This window comes from Vigna unguiculata, chromosome 3 (genome assembly GCF_037176805.1).
Source record: "Vigna unguiculata cultivar grain cowpea cultivar isolate G323 ecotype 2 chromosome 3, ASM3717680v1, whole genome shotgun sequence".
In the NCBI taxonomy this organism is placed as follows: Eukaryota; Viridiplantae; Streptophyta; class Magnoliopsida; order Fabales; family Fabaceae; genus Vigna; species Vigna unguiculata.
Genome location: NC_140794.1, coordinates 9,478,424 through 9,492,122, shown reverse-complemented (window position 1 = coordinate 9,492,122; position 13,699 = coordinate 9,478,424). Strand labels below are relative to the sequence as shown.

Below are 13,699 nucleotides of genomic sequence, written 5' to 3'. Positions count from 1 at the left end.
TTAACAAGTTTTTATTTTGAAATAATTTAGTATAAAGAGTGTACTTTTTTTATTACGCTAAATATTGAAGTAATAGAATGCAAAAAGGAAGGTTTTCTTTTAAAGTAATACTTTATAGAAAACTTGGAAACGAAATTTTGTTAGAGTATTTTTAATATAAAATTTGAAATATTTACTTGTTTAAGGGTATAAATTTAAGAAAAAGATCCTATTAAACAAATTATTTTATTTAATACCTAACTGTTTCATAATTTTAAATTAAGATTTTGTAATTTTGAGTTTCTACTATTAATTGAATTATCATAATCGTTTGATTTTGCAGTATGAAAGACAGCATAATCGTTGAATTTGAAAAAACTAATACGGTGTCATTTTGTTTATAAAAATAATTAGGGTTATATGAATTAATTGTTGTTGTTAGTGTAGGACTTGAGATTGTATATCAAATAGTTATGTTAATTTATTCAACGACAAAATTAAAAAAAAAAAATATATATATATATATATAATAAAAAATGAGAAAAAATTATATACAATTTTTGTTTTAGAAAAAAACAATTAAAAATATCTAAATTTATAAACATTTGAATCTTAATTACATGTTTCTTTATTTTTTATGTAGAGACATGTAAGGTGAACGGTGATGAATGATGTAAGGCAATGAATATATCTAAGTAGTTAATGGTAAAATTAAATGATATGAAGTCGATTAAAAGATAAAAAATTTGAGTTACTTGATTGAAAAATTAACAAAAACTTATTTCAAACTAGAGAATTCAAATTTATGGACTTCAAACTTAAATTAAGTCTTATGCTAAATTACAGAATTAAAACTTTCAAATTGTTTTTTCTTAAATATTTGTACCTTTCCTTTTATAGTGGTATATGTTTGAATTTGGTAACTACATCATTTTCGTCATCAATCGAGATATTATTGGCTTAAAATTATTTTGGGCAAACATTTGAGATTCTTTTAAATTTTCGGATTGACTATGTCTGATTTTCAAAATGGACTGACTCGATTTAATCTTTGGAGTTGGTTGACTAGACTCGATCTTTAACCCATACCTAATTAGTTCCACTTTGACCTAAGTCGACTCGGCTCGACTTCGGTTCAAGCTGACTCAGTTTGACTTTTGCCTCGGGTCAACTTGTCTTGACCTTAGACTCAGACCAACTCGGTTGATTTTTGATTGAATCGATTCAAATAGACATTGACTCAGGCCAACTTAGATAAACTTTTGTTTTGTGTCCAACTTGGCTCGACCGTTGTGAGTGAAGTGACAGTAGAGTGAAAATGTGTGAAATTTCAAATTTCTTATACTTTTGAGGATATTTGAAAATTTTCAATTTTATTTATTTGAATACCTTTAAAAAAATTAAATTTAAATTTATTTATAATTATTTTATCCAAACTGTAAAATTTTTTAAATTCTATAAATAAATAAATCACCTTCTAAATGTTAAATACTGATGATTATAAATTCGGAAATATTTAATGAAAAAAATATATAATTATATTTGATCTACAATTTACCTAATAATTATTGTGTTGATGTTGAATTTACGGCACGTGAAAAAATGTTGAAGTTTCAACTTTTAACATTTTTTTTTCAATTTTTTGCGATATAATGTGTGGTTGTTTCAGTTGAAACATCCAAAATGTTAAATTTCCGTTGAATCTTGTAAGTAATGTTAACACATTTGACACTGTTTTTCTTTTTAAAATTAAACTAAAAATAATAGTTACCATAAAGTTCAGTTAACTTGGAAACTACCCTAGATTATTTTATTAACTCCGATTGAGATCAAATCAGCTTAATTTCCTAAGTAAAATCTAAACACCATAAGTCATATTTGATATATCGAAGTAATTTAATTCATATAATTAAAAAGTTATATATAGTAAATGTATAATTTTGATAGCACTATGAAATTACATTTTCTATTTTAGTATTTATTAATGTTGGGAAACGACAATTAAAAAAAAAACACACTAAAACATGGACTAAAAAAAATAAAAGGAGTAGTAAAAAAAAGTAATAAAAGTGGGTGTACGGTCACAGGAAACAACGTCGAAATTCAATAGGTAGGTAAGTGTTCCAACCTCCCGTTTTTGAATTCCCGTTAAAAGTGCAACAAAATTCTTAGTACACTGTATGAGATGAATATTTGTTTTTCAATAAGACTTATATTCATTATAGTAAGGTAAATTCTTAATATATTTTTAAATCAAATGTCGAGGAAGATGTTGGTATCAAAATCATACATGGAGTAATTTGAAGAAAAAATATAACAAAATTTTTATAAAAGTTAAATACATTTTTAATCTTTAAATTTAAAAGTTAAATTTTAATTCATTTTTGTAATTTTAAAATGATGGATGTAGTACTTTTAATTTTAATCATATATTTTTTTTATATGTTGAAGAGTATTTCAAAATTACATTTGTGAAAAATATGACAAATGATCTAAACAACTTATATATCAATTTGAAATATCATTTAGTACGATAAAAAATCTCACCCAATTAAGTTAAAAAAAAATAAATTTATTCAGTTTTAAAATTAAAAACTAAAATATATCAAAGTTGAGAACATATAAATTCCAATTTAAAAAACTACCACAATTTAATAATCCTTTCAGAAAAAAATGAACTTGAATAATTACGTGTCCTCCTAAAAAAATATTATTTTTCTATTTGATTCCAGAAGGCTGTTTGATAAAAATGAATGTTCTCTATTATTACTCGTTAATTTATTATCTTACTGTTAATTAAAAGTTGCTTCTTTATCCAATCCGTTTGGTAGTTAGAATAACAATGCAAAATAATGAAATTGGTTTGGACTTCAAGGTTCTAAAGTGATCTAGTTATTTCTCAGCCTCACAAATGTCTAAGTTGTCATAATCAACTTGGTTTGAATGCATGTCTTAGGTAAACAATCGGTTTTAAATTTTGCTGCAAATTTACAAACCACTTAATTATTCTACCATATGTTGGCTACCTAATATTTTCATCTCCACACACATGCACATATATATAAATGTATATTATTTTCTCTTTTGTATATTGAAATCACCATTTTTCTGGTGATCAACTCTGCAATAAAACAATTTCAACATGACTAAGACCAAGAGAGTTCTCACACTTTTCCTAAGGTTCCTTGCCATTGGAGCAACAATAGCAGCAGTGATTGTAATGCTCACAAGCCATGACTCCACTCAGGTCCTAAACCTCACCTTCACTGCCAAATATAGCAATGACCAAGCATTCAAGTGAGATTTCCCTTTCTTTTTCTGAATTTTTTGTTCACTTTTTCTGTATTAATGAACACTGATATGCTAAACATAATTATCCAAACTTCCTATTCTTAATAAACAAGCACTACAATTTTGCTTCCATTGACTCGGTCCCTGTGTGTTTTCTGAAAATTTGCTCTGTGCAGGTTCTTTGTGATAGCAGAAGCCATAGCATGTGGATACAGCATAATTCTCCTTTTCACATGTTCCCAGACTTCACTTTGGCGTTTGGTTCTGCTTCTGGATGTGGTAATATTATACATCATAACTTGTAATGGAACCTCTTTGAGTCCTAACGAAAAATAAGACATGATTTTGGGTATTCATGTTTTGATCAGGTGATAGCAATGCTACTCTCTTCAAGTGTGTCAGCAGCACTGGCAATAGCGCATGTGGGCAAGAAAGGCAACACTCATGCTGGTTGGTTACCAATTTGTGGACAAGTTCCTAAATTTTGCGACCATGTCACCGGAGCTCTTGTTGCTGCTTTCGCCGCAGCTATAATTTACTTTCTGCTTATTTTTTCTTCGCTTTACTCTGTGCAGAACACCCTCTTCTTGTAAAACTAGCAACACAACCAGTCATTTGTTTTTTGTTTCTACGTATGTAGCATATTTTCGTTCGTTCACAGATAGATAAATCAATATCATTGCACTGATTCATGTTAATTGTCTTCTTAATGTGTTAGTCAGCGACCAGATTATTTGCTTGTTATTTATCTGAATTTGTTTCTACCGTACTTTAATTAAAATTCAACTCCACATTTTCATTTATCACCAGCAATAGTGATAGTGAGTTTTGTTTCCTTTGAGAGAAACCAAATTGAAGAAGTTGTTGATTCTTTTCCTTTGGTTCAAACAAAGATTAAGCATTGACAAATATTCTAATTGTAAGACTTTTGTTCTGGAATTTGAAATCTTTGGTTAAACTAAATTAAGGTAGTTGATGGAGGGAAAAAAAGGGGGAAGAAAATCTGCAGAATACGAAGCAGTGGTATGTGCAGGCCGCCATCTGAAACGCCTCCAACAAGCGCACGCTCACCTGGTGGTGACGGGCTGTCACCGGAGCCGCGCTCTGTTGACCAAGCTCCTCACGCTATCGTGCGCCGCGGGTTCCATCGCCTACACTCGCCGCCTCTTCCGCTCGGTCGCCGACCCAGATTCTTTTCTCTTCAATTCCCTCATCAAAGCCTCTTCAAAATTCGGTTTTTCTCACGATACTGTTCTCTTCTACCGTCGCATGCTCCACTCTCGCATTGCCCCTTCTAGCTACACCTTCACCTCCGTCATCAAGGCCTGCGCCGATATCTCCGATCTCCGATTCGGCACGCTTGTTCATTCCCACGTTTTTGTTTCTGGGTATGTCTCAGATTCCTTCGTCCAAGCAGCATTGGTCACGTTCTACGCGAAATCATGCAACCCTCGTGTTGCGCGGAAGGTGTTTGACGAAATGCCTCAGAGAAGTATCGTTGCTTGGAACTCCATGATTTCGGGATACGAGCAGAACGGGCTTGCCCGTGAGGCTGTTGACGTTTTTAACAAGATGCGTGAGACCGGGGTCGAGCCTGATTCCGCGACCTTCGTTTCGATGTCATCCGCTTGCTCTCAACTGGGGTCGCTTCCTCTGGGGTGTTGGCTGCATGAGTGCATCGTTGGGAGTGGAATTACGATGGACGTGTTTCTTGCTACCTCGTTGGTGAACATGTTTTCGCGGTGCGGTGATGTCGGAAAAGCACGTGCGGTTTTCGATTCGATGAACGAGGGGAATGTTGTTTTGTGGACGGCTATGATATCCGGGTACGGGATGCATGGTTACGGTGTTGAGGCAATGGAGGTTTTTGGTCGAATGAAGGCACGTGGGGTGGTACCTAATAGTGTTACTTTTGTTGTTGTGTTATCTGCATGTGCGCATGCAGGGTTAATAGATGAAGGTCGTGCAGTGTTTGCAAACATGAAGCAAGAGTATGGTGTGGTGCCGAGCGTGGAGCACCATGTCTGTATGGTTGATATGTTTGGGCGAGGTGGGTTGCTCAATGAAGCATACAAGTATGTGAAAGGACTTCGACGTGATGAGCTTGTTCCGGCAGTGTGGACGGCGATGCTTGGAGCTTGCAAGATGCATAAGAATTTTGATATTGGTGTGGAGGTTGCTGAGAATCTCATAAATGCAGAGCCAGAGAATCCTGGCCACTATGTGTTGCTATCTAACATGTATGCGTTGGCTGGGAGGATGGATAGAGTGGAATCGGTTAGGAAAGTGATGATCCAAAGAGGCCTTAAGAAGCAAGTGGGTTACAGCACCATAGATGTAGATAACAGGAGTTTTCTTTTTAGCATGGGTGACAAGTCCCACCCTGAGACCAATGAAATTTATCGTTATTTGGATGAATTGATGTGGAAGTGCAAGGATGCAGGCTATGCACCAGTACTTGAGTTGGCGATGCATGAGTTGGAAGAAGAAGAAAGGGAGTATGCCCTCAGATACCACAGTGAGAAGCTTGCAGTGGCCTTTGGGCTGATGAAAACTGGTCATGGAGTGACACTAAGGGTAGTAAAGAACCTTCGGATTTGTGAAGACTGTCATTCAGCAATTAAGTTCATCTCAGTTGTAACGAATAGAGAGATAATTGTTCGGGATAAGATTCGTTTCCATCATTTCAGAGAAGGCTCGTGTTCTTGTTTAGATTATTGGTGATGGAATTTAAACCTGCCTGAATCTCATTATTTATTTATTTTATTTTTACTGAAGATAGTAACAAAGAAGAGTACTACTTGTAAAGATAGGTAATACGGTGGCTTTTAAAAACACTGGTATAAATTTATCGCAGATGTGAAGACATTAAAGTCTGGAAGCATTATCCATCATTATGAATAAAGACAACGAGAAAAAAAATGTTAAATGCTTTCTAGAAATCATAAAACGCCTTCTAAAAATTGAATGAAGTATTTTTCATGTAAGTGGTGATTGTTTTTCTCTCATTTTTCTTTCTTTCATAATTTTGTATATTTATGTCTATTTATGTCTCATTATGTCTCAAACAAAACAGATTATCTCAAAGTAACAACAATAACTACCAAAGGATTCGTCACTTAATTCTCCACCTCTCCAATATGTCATAATACATTAGTGAGTCATCATTAAATAGAGGGAAAGACAAAGCAAATCACTCCGATAGTTGTATTTCTTATACCATATTTTACTTCTAGAAGCTATGTTGTAATACATACACATATCATAGGCACACTTATGATACTCTTGATCCTTTTGTCAACAATAGCATACCTTCAAACCACAAGTTTGGATTTGATATTATACAGATATGTAAACGTATAAATATTACACATAAGATTGGAATATCTAGGTCGGGATTTTTGGTAGTTACTTACATCTTTGTAAGTAAAGTTACTTTTGTAGTTTGTAGATTAACAAACTGACTGCAATCAATTCCTTTATCACTCAATGCCTCTATAAGCTTAGGGAAGAGCTTAGCGAGCATAATTTTAAATCCTGCTGAAGTCCCCCTCTGGTTTTCATGTTCAGTTTTTCCACTACCAAAAGCACATCCAATGGAAGCTCCTTCAAGACATGCCTTACAAGCAAGAAGTATATTTTGGGAGCGGTTTCTGAAGTGCTCTTCCACCAGTGCTTCAAAATGCTGTATTAATCATCATTGTCAGTTGCAAATCCAACCATATAACTACCATATCATTGCTTAATGCAGAGAAAAAATTGATGAAAAAAATTGTATGTAAGAAACAGTTTTACCTTTGGTGGCTTTCTTAATACATACATCATCGATTTGGTTGTGACAAGGAAAGCATTTTCATTGTAACTGACTGAGTTTTTCTCTCCCTCTGCCCTGCCAATTTGTTGGTCATATCCAGCCTCATTGAAATAAGGCTTCTCATTAAGGACAAGTGCCTGTAGAGAGAGAAGAACTTGGAGAATTGTGGAGGCTCCAGGGTTCCACACTTCAGTGCCAGTGCCTGTCCAAGTGTTAAGGAGACTCAGACAGATTCTTCCTGACTCATACAAATTAGGGTTTAATCGGAGCCCTCCAGAATTGTAGTGCACCATCTGCATCGAATTTCAAGAGACCATGGTGGAAATATGAGTTACTTAAAAGAAAATATTTTCAACAAAATGCATGAAGTTTAAGAGAACTTCTCATTTCATTGAAGATGACCTATAACACAAGGGTGATGAAAATAATGAAAAAAAGCACTGCAAACTATGTTTAAAAGCTTACGGGTGGTTCATTGGGATACTCCGGAGGGAAGCATATATCAAAAAAGAACAACCCCTCCTGATAAGGGGTGCCCGAAGCACCAACAATAGCTGCTCGCATGAGATCCATTCTTTCTTCAAAAACACGAACATAAATAGTTTCTGTTTTGATCAACAAAGATTGTAAGTGCATTTGCAGAAATTGCTTACAGTTTACTTTTCCAAACATTCATTGTCACACGTAAATGAAGTATTTAATACATGGCCAACACGAAATCACATAATGAAGCATTATATAACAACAAATACATCACTGTATATGAAAAAATGTGGTTCAAAATAGTATGCACCTGGAAGATTTCTCTCTAGGATGCTCCATTCTTGCTGAACCTTTTTCACCCAACCTCTTTTTACCTTCAAAGGAAATAAAACAATTAGCCTAATATATCAATGTAATAATGTGCTGAATGGATTGCTAGTAATTGTGTATCTTGTATACAAGTGACATGAGTACTCTTATTTATGGTGAAAACATATCGCAGTAAGAACAATTTCTGACCTGTGATATAGACAACCCTTTTCCCTCATCAAAAAAATGGTGATCAGGGCAATTTTCTATCACATCGAACTGCTTGAACTGGTTTGGACTGTTGGAGTCTAAAGAAAATGGAAAATCATTCTTGTCATGAGTCTTTATAGTTTCAGGATATGAACTTTTGTCTTCAGTAGATTGCAGCTCAGTCATTGGATGGTGTTCAGCAAAGATATCACAAGTTTCCAAATCTTTCTTATCAACAAAATCGTATCCATTCTCATTTTCAAATGTAGGTAACGAGGAAACTGCTCTTGAGAGTAGAGCTCCACTGAATGTTTGGAATATGCTGGCTTTAATGCTGGAGAAAAGTTCAAAGGCTGCTCGAGGAAGGGAAAAAGAACTACATTCCCCAAGATTCTTTTCACAATTCTCTCTACTAACATCACCATTTAATAGATCCTGATCATACAAATGTGATACATCAGGTTATAATTTCCAATTTAAACTTTTTTTGAAAGAACTAAAAAGGAGTATAAAAGTTTTCTTGTTTTATGTTGCTACATTAACTACCTGACTTTTTACTATAATTTCCAAGTTGAGACTTCTGTGTCTTAAATGTTCCAATTATATAATTCATTCTAGAAATGCTAGTGATGCACAGGAATAAACATAATAAAACACTAGGGTGCACGCAGAGCTGAAAACTGAAAACATGTACGAAAGAAAAATAAAAAAGAAGTGGTCCTCACGTTTCCCTTCTGGTTTGAATACAGAGTCTCATGTTCAATCATCTCCTGAGTTAATTCTTCAACATTTGTTTCGTAAGGAGTGGTGGTTACAGTTGAATCTTCGTGTTTCTCAATTCGAAGAATTTCATATGGTGCAACCTGTTGGAAAAACAAAAATGATTCTTACATCACTTCCACAGATGAAAAACTACAAAATGTGTGAATTATAATACAAAATACAAAAATTAATTTTGGGAAAACTATAAAAGTAAAAGAACTACAGGTAAAACATTTCTGTTTTAGGACTAATCAACCACTTGAATGGTTGGTTACTTGAGTCAAGACGTGATAACCCACATTGTATATTTCTGGTAAGAGAATCACTCTTTGAACATAGCTTACCAGTTCGAGATGATTAGTTAATAATGCTCAAAATCAAAGTGAAAATATATCACCAGTTATTCCTTTTTTATCATTCTTTAGTGGCCAATATTGGTGCAGTCCAAGTTCCGTAAGATCATTAAATATACAATACGTAGTCCAAGTTTAGTTGCTGCACGTTATTAACCATTACCATCAAATCCACATTTTGATTTCAATGGGAGAATTATCACATATAATTCCAAAAGCTGTAGAAAAATCATTATAAACTAATGTTAACTACATAAACTAACACCCAGTAGTATACCAAGGTTTCAGCTCCGAAACACAGATCAACATACAGTAGTAAATATCTAGATAGGACCACTAATTATCTGTCAAACCGTTCTAGATAATTAGATATGGCAAGCATACATTTCATGAGTTCTGTGGTACCACATTCATCTAGCAGCTGCATAAACTACATGAATAAAGTAAATTGTATGTCATACCTTAGTTGTGAAACCAGTTGCCCATGTCACCTCCACATTGCCATCTTTGAAACCAGTAACATTGCCAATACAGGACATGAAATAGTTATCAGGGAAATCGTCCTGATAACCCATTTGGTTCCCATCTTTGGGAAAAGTCTCTGCATTCAAGTCTGTCACTGATTTTGCTGTTTCTTTATCAGCTTGGTTGCCAAGCTGTTTTTGAGCCGCTTTGAACATAATATCACCAAAAAAGCAGGAGTAATCTGGGTGCTCTACAAGTTCATAAGCACTCACAGTTTCCTCCAATTTTTCTCCAGTCAAATTATCTGGGTTGGATATGGAAATAGTTTTCCATTGTACCTTTACTGTACGCTCCTTTGCATCCATACATTGGACAACACCCCATCTTTGACTTCTAGTTTTAAGAGGATAATCAGAAGCACCTTTTTCCTGCACAAACTGGTGTGGCCAAAACTCATGATTGTTTATAACATTCACAGGCAGTAAATTCTCTGGATCCAATCCCAAAGTATGTTCACCATTTTGCCACACAACATCAACTTTGGTCTTTATCTTCCCAATTATAAACAACTCACCAATGTGAGAGTTAAAGTTATTTCTCTTATACTCTCTGGACACACCTTGCTCCATGGTAAGATCACATATAGGTGCATTCTGAATAGCCTCTTCCTCTTTGTCTACAACTGAAAGCATGCACCAATCTCCAAGGTGCCAATTTGCATGTGAAAAACAAGATAGCACAGTCAAATTTTCAGAAGCTTGCCAGCATTGAGGAGTGCTCACACTCAAATTGCAACTCATAAGAACAGAAGAAATCCAATTAACATACACCATGCCTGCTTCCACAGCACAAACAGTTCCTTCATCATGATTGCGCTTCCAAGTATCACACAGCCATCTAGTTGGTTTAGAAGCATTGGAGGATTTAACTTCTACTCTCTGCCCAGGATAGTATGGATACTGTGAATCTTCAGTAAAATTACCAGTCAGTGGTAAAATTTTCTCTCTTTCCAAGGCAGTGATATCACATTTATCTCCATCATCAAACAATACAGTGACTTTGTCTACCACCCTTTGAACTCTACCAAGCCATGGTCCCTTAATTACATAATCACCTTCAGAAATGGAGCGAATCCTCAAAAGCTTCCTCGAGTTTACATTTTTTATTACTTTTCCTTTAACATTTTCCAAATCCACAAACACATCAACACTTGTTACCCTACCCATTTGTCCAGACGGATCAGACAAGGAGCAGACCACATCTCCATGAACAAATGCTCTCTCGAATGAAAGAAAATCATCAATCCTTCCAATGGTTTCTTCTAAACTTGATAATATACTCTGAGCTTTTCCACCATATAGAAAATCTATTTCCTCTTGATCCTCACTGCTGTTGCTGTCACTGGAAATCTCCCAGTCTGAATCACTAATGATAGGATCCATCAATTATATACCTGTCATAATATTTGATAGTAAGATCAACTAAGTTATTCAATAAATTAACATGATAACATGATAATAGGGAAGAAAAACTGGTAGTCCATGTGTGTGAATTCTTACCAGATTCTAAAATAGATAGAATCAAAATTATTTTTGCACTAAATGGTATCTTGAGAAGAAAGGAAATGAACTGTTAATTCAGATGTAGATTTCAATCCTATAATTTTCTTATCTTGAATGAGACCTATGCATGAAAATAAACAAAGTAGTAATTCATTTTCACTATTTAGAATTGTAAATGAATATATCTTTAAATTGTACACAAAATTTTAATATATCCACCAATGAGTAAATGAATATCAAAAAGTAAATAGGGAGTCAAGAAGATCCTTACCTTCTCAAGCAAATTGAAGCATCAAACCCCAGTGTGTGTATAGTGATCACAAAACTTTTGCCACTATTGATTTCAATGGATAACTGTTGTAGTACAAAATATTTCTAATTGATACTGATTTTAGTCACAAACAGTTTCTCCAAATGATTATTCTGAACTTTGAAACTGAAGATTTGAGGCCAAAGGAGATTTTCTGAGGATAATACAACCCAATTATAGGAATCAAGGACTCCAAAATGCCAAAGGAGATATGCCCGACTTGAATGGAATTTTCACAGATTGAACCTTTGGAAGAGACTTACAACAACAAAAATTTCTACAAGCAAAACTATCCAGAGAAAAGTCTAGCTATTAGAGGAAACAAACCAAGATAATCTAAAAGATGCCAAAGGAGATTTGCCCCCAAGAAAGGGTGGAGTTCCTAGTGAAATTACCTCTGAATGATAACACTTGTTTTTTGAAAGCTGAATGATATTTTAAGAAGGCAAAAATTGTTTTTCATGTACTTCTACTACTTGAAATCTAACCAAATGAAATTAAGAAACTTTTGCCAAAGGAGATTTGCCCAGTACAACTGAATCTTAAATAACTGCTGGAAGAGAGCTTCCTGTTCTAAGAGTGAGGGTTACACTAACAAAGGAGATCTTCCTCCACAATAGTTCCTGACACTCTATCAGGTCTGTCTGGTGTCAAAAGAAATTGGCTAATATCCAGGACCAATAAGATTTCAGAATTGCAAAGAGGATTTAGCCATTCAACTCAGACACTTTGTGCTCCTTGATTCATAGGAAAAAGGGAAATTTCAGGACACAAATGTCATAGTCAAAAGTGCTTCTATTACTAGATCCTTTCTTTTGAACCTGCAACAAAATGAATTGTGATTACTTATTCAAACCTTTTACCTTTCACAATATGAAAAGAAAATGAGAATAGAAAAAGAATGAGATTGCAGATAGCTCAGCTGACTACTTTAGACTGTAGCATCATAGTTCAGGAGCCAAGAGAAAAAACCAGGGATTGAGATAAACTAGAGAACTGCTCTCAATAAATAAATATGTTTGGTTGCCAATCAAATAAATAAAATCTAAACGCATATTAAAGAATATGAGAATCACCAAACTTTTGTAAGCAAAATCAGTTGCTCACAACTCATGGGCATTTTTCACCTCAAACTTCATAATAATGAAAAAAACCAATCCCCACCTTCTCTAGTTGGCTCTGAAAAAGACAGAAAAAGGAAAAGTGGCATAACCTATCCATAGAAAACAGTGATAATGTATAATCCATTCAAACCAAATAGAATTCACCATAGTCAAATAACCTTAACTTCAGATTTTAATGACCCAAGGAATTCATTCGAAATAGCATCTAACGTAAATATGGTTCGTAGAAATCAACCTTATTTAATTTGGCATACATTAGAATGACAAAACAGAAGAAAGTTATAATCTATTAACCTCAAGAAACAAGGAAATGAAAAAGAAAGTGAGTAAATTAGAAGAAAAAGGGAAAGTACCTTTGCACATTTGAGATGGTTGGATCCAAAAGAAGTATAAACCCAAAACGGGTCCATGACTATAAACACCAAGTGAAGGAACTCCACCCAGAAGAACCAAACTAGTTGAAAGTATATGCTACTTCACAAAAATTTTCTTTCATCTTCAAAAATCTGCCTTACACTACCTTCTTCTTAGCTAGGAATTTCAACCTTATTAGAAGAAGGAAGAGATGAATATTGTTCAGAATTTCAGATGGGCCTAGTTCCAGGCCCAGTTCCAGCATCCTCCATGTCACCACCAAGCTTAGAAACCATTGCAGAGTGACCCTCTTTCTCTCTGATGGCAAGGCTTATGATGAAGATGGGAACTTGTGTGTGTTAGTGTAACAAATGGAGACTTTTTGTTACATATAAATACTGTGACTATTGAACCAACTAACTGAAAAGAATATACCAGATAGTATCCAACACAAAATACTACAAAGAGACAGTTACTGTGTAATTACCTGTTTGCCCTCACTCCATGTCTTGCACCCAACACTTTGAAGCTGGTCAGAAGCCACAAGGAAAGTGCCTGCAATTTTGTTTCTTCTTTTCCTTTGTTTGTGACGTTCTTTCATAGATGAATTGTTGAAATTTGAAACCTAATTTACTTTACCAAAGATTTCATGTTACTAAGTTACAATTTACTCTGAATCATAT

At 34.4% G+C, this 13,699-nt stretch overlaps 3 protein-coding genes across 7 annotated transcripts; 2 read left to right on the top strand and 1 right to left on the bottom strand.

The window, feature by feature from the left end:
- The first annotated feature begins 2,836 nt into the window (after positions 1-2,836).
- LOC114177486 (CASP-like protein 1C2) lies at positions 2,837-3,968 on the top strand. 2 transcript variants are annotated; one of them, XM_085670919.1, is made up of 4 exons: positions 2,837-2,935; positions 3,160-3,276; positions 3,447-3,549; positions 3,639-3,968. In XM_085670919.1, the coding sequence occupies exons 2-4, from the start codon at positions 3,200-3,202 to the stop codon at positions 3,861-3,863; spliced, it is 405 nt and encodes a 134-aa protein (XP_085527045.1). In that variant the 5' UTR covers positions 2,837-2,935; positions 3,160-3,199; the 3' UTR covers positions 3,864-3,968. The 2 variants fall into 2 exon arrangements, with proteins under 2 accessions (XP_085527045.1, XP_027918656.1); XM_028062855.2 differs by lacking the exon at positions 2,837-2,935 and having other exon boundaries at positions 3,007-3,276.
- A 58-nt stretch (positions 3,969-4,026) lies between these two features.
- Positions 4,027-6,261, top strand: LOC114177485 (Pentatricopeptide repeat (PPR) superfamily protein). The gene has a single exon (XM_028062854.2). The coding sequence runs from the start codon at positions 4,246-4,248 to the stop codon at positions 5,992-5,994; it is 1,749 nt and encodes a 582-aa protein (XP_027918655.1). The 5' UTR covers positions 4,027-4,245; the 3' UTR covers positions 5,995-6,261.
- A 192-nt stretch (positions 6,262-6,453) lies between these two features.
- Positions 6,454-13,398, bottom strand: LOC114179377 (putative ubiquitin-conjugating enzyme E2 24). Of its 4 annotated transcripts, none has more exons than XM_028065704.2 (10): positions 13,016-13,398; positions 12,615-12,717; positions 11,500-12,359; positions 9,663-11,119; positions 8,812-8,949; positions 8,087-8,521; positions 7,878-7,941; positions 7,550-7,689; positions 7,066-7,377; positions 6,454-6,955 (listed from the first exon to the last, which is right to left on the bottom strand). In XM_028065704.2, the coding sequence occupies exons 4-10, from the start codon at positions 11,106-11,108 to the stop codon at positions 6,683-6,685; spliced, it is 2,808 nt and encodes a 935-aa protein (XP_027921505.1). In that variant the 5' UTR covers positions 11,109-11,119; positions 11,500-12,359; positions 12,615-12,717; positions 13,016-13,398; the 3' UTR covers positions 6,454-6,682. The 4 variants fall into 4 exon arrangements, with proteins under 4 accessions (XP_027921505.1, XP_027921506.1, XP_027921504.1 ...); XM_028065705.2 differs by having other exon boundaries at positions 12,703-12,717; XM_028065703.2 differs by lacking the exon at positions 12,615-12,717.
- Between the last annotated feature and the right edge of the window lie 301 nt (positions 13,399-13,699).

Coding starts and splice junctions, on each gene's coding strand:
- LOC114177486 (XM_028062855.2), top strand. CDS start 3,122: ATGACTAAGACCAAGAGAGTTCTCACACTTTTCCTAAGGTTCCTTGCC. Junction 3,277..3,446: donor AGCAATGACCAAGCATTCAA/GTGAGATTTCCC, acceptor TGCTCTGTGCAG/GTTCTTTGTGATAGCAGAAG. Junction 3,550..3,638: donor TGGTTCTGCTTCTGGATGTG/GTAATATTATAC, acceptor TGTTTTGATCAG/GTGATAGCAATGCTACTCTC.
- LOC114177485 (XM_028062854.2), top strand. CDS start 4,246: ATGGAGGGAAAAAAAGGGGGAAGAAAATCTGCAGAATACGAAGCAGTG.
- LOC114179377 (XM_028065704.2), bottom strand. CDS start 11,108: ATGGATCCTATCATTAGTGATTCAGACTGGGAGATTTCCAGTGACAGC. Junction 7,690..7,877: donor CCTAGAGAGAAATCTTCCAG/GTGCATACTATT, acceptor TGATCAAAACAG/AAACTATTTATGTTCGTGTT. Junction 7,378..7,549: donor AGTATCCCAATGAACCACCC/GTAAGCTTTTAA, acceptor AATTCGATGCAG/ATGGTGCACTACAATTCTGG.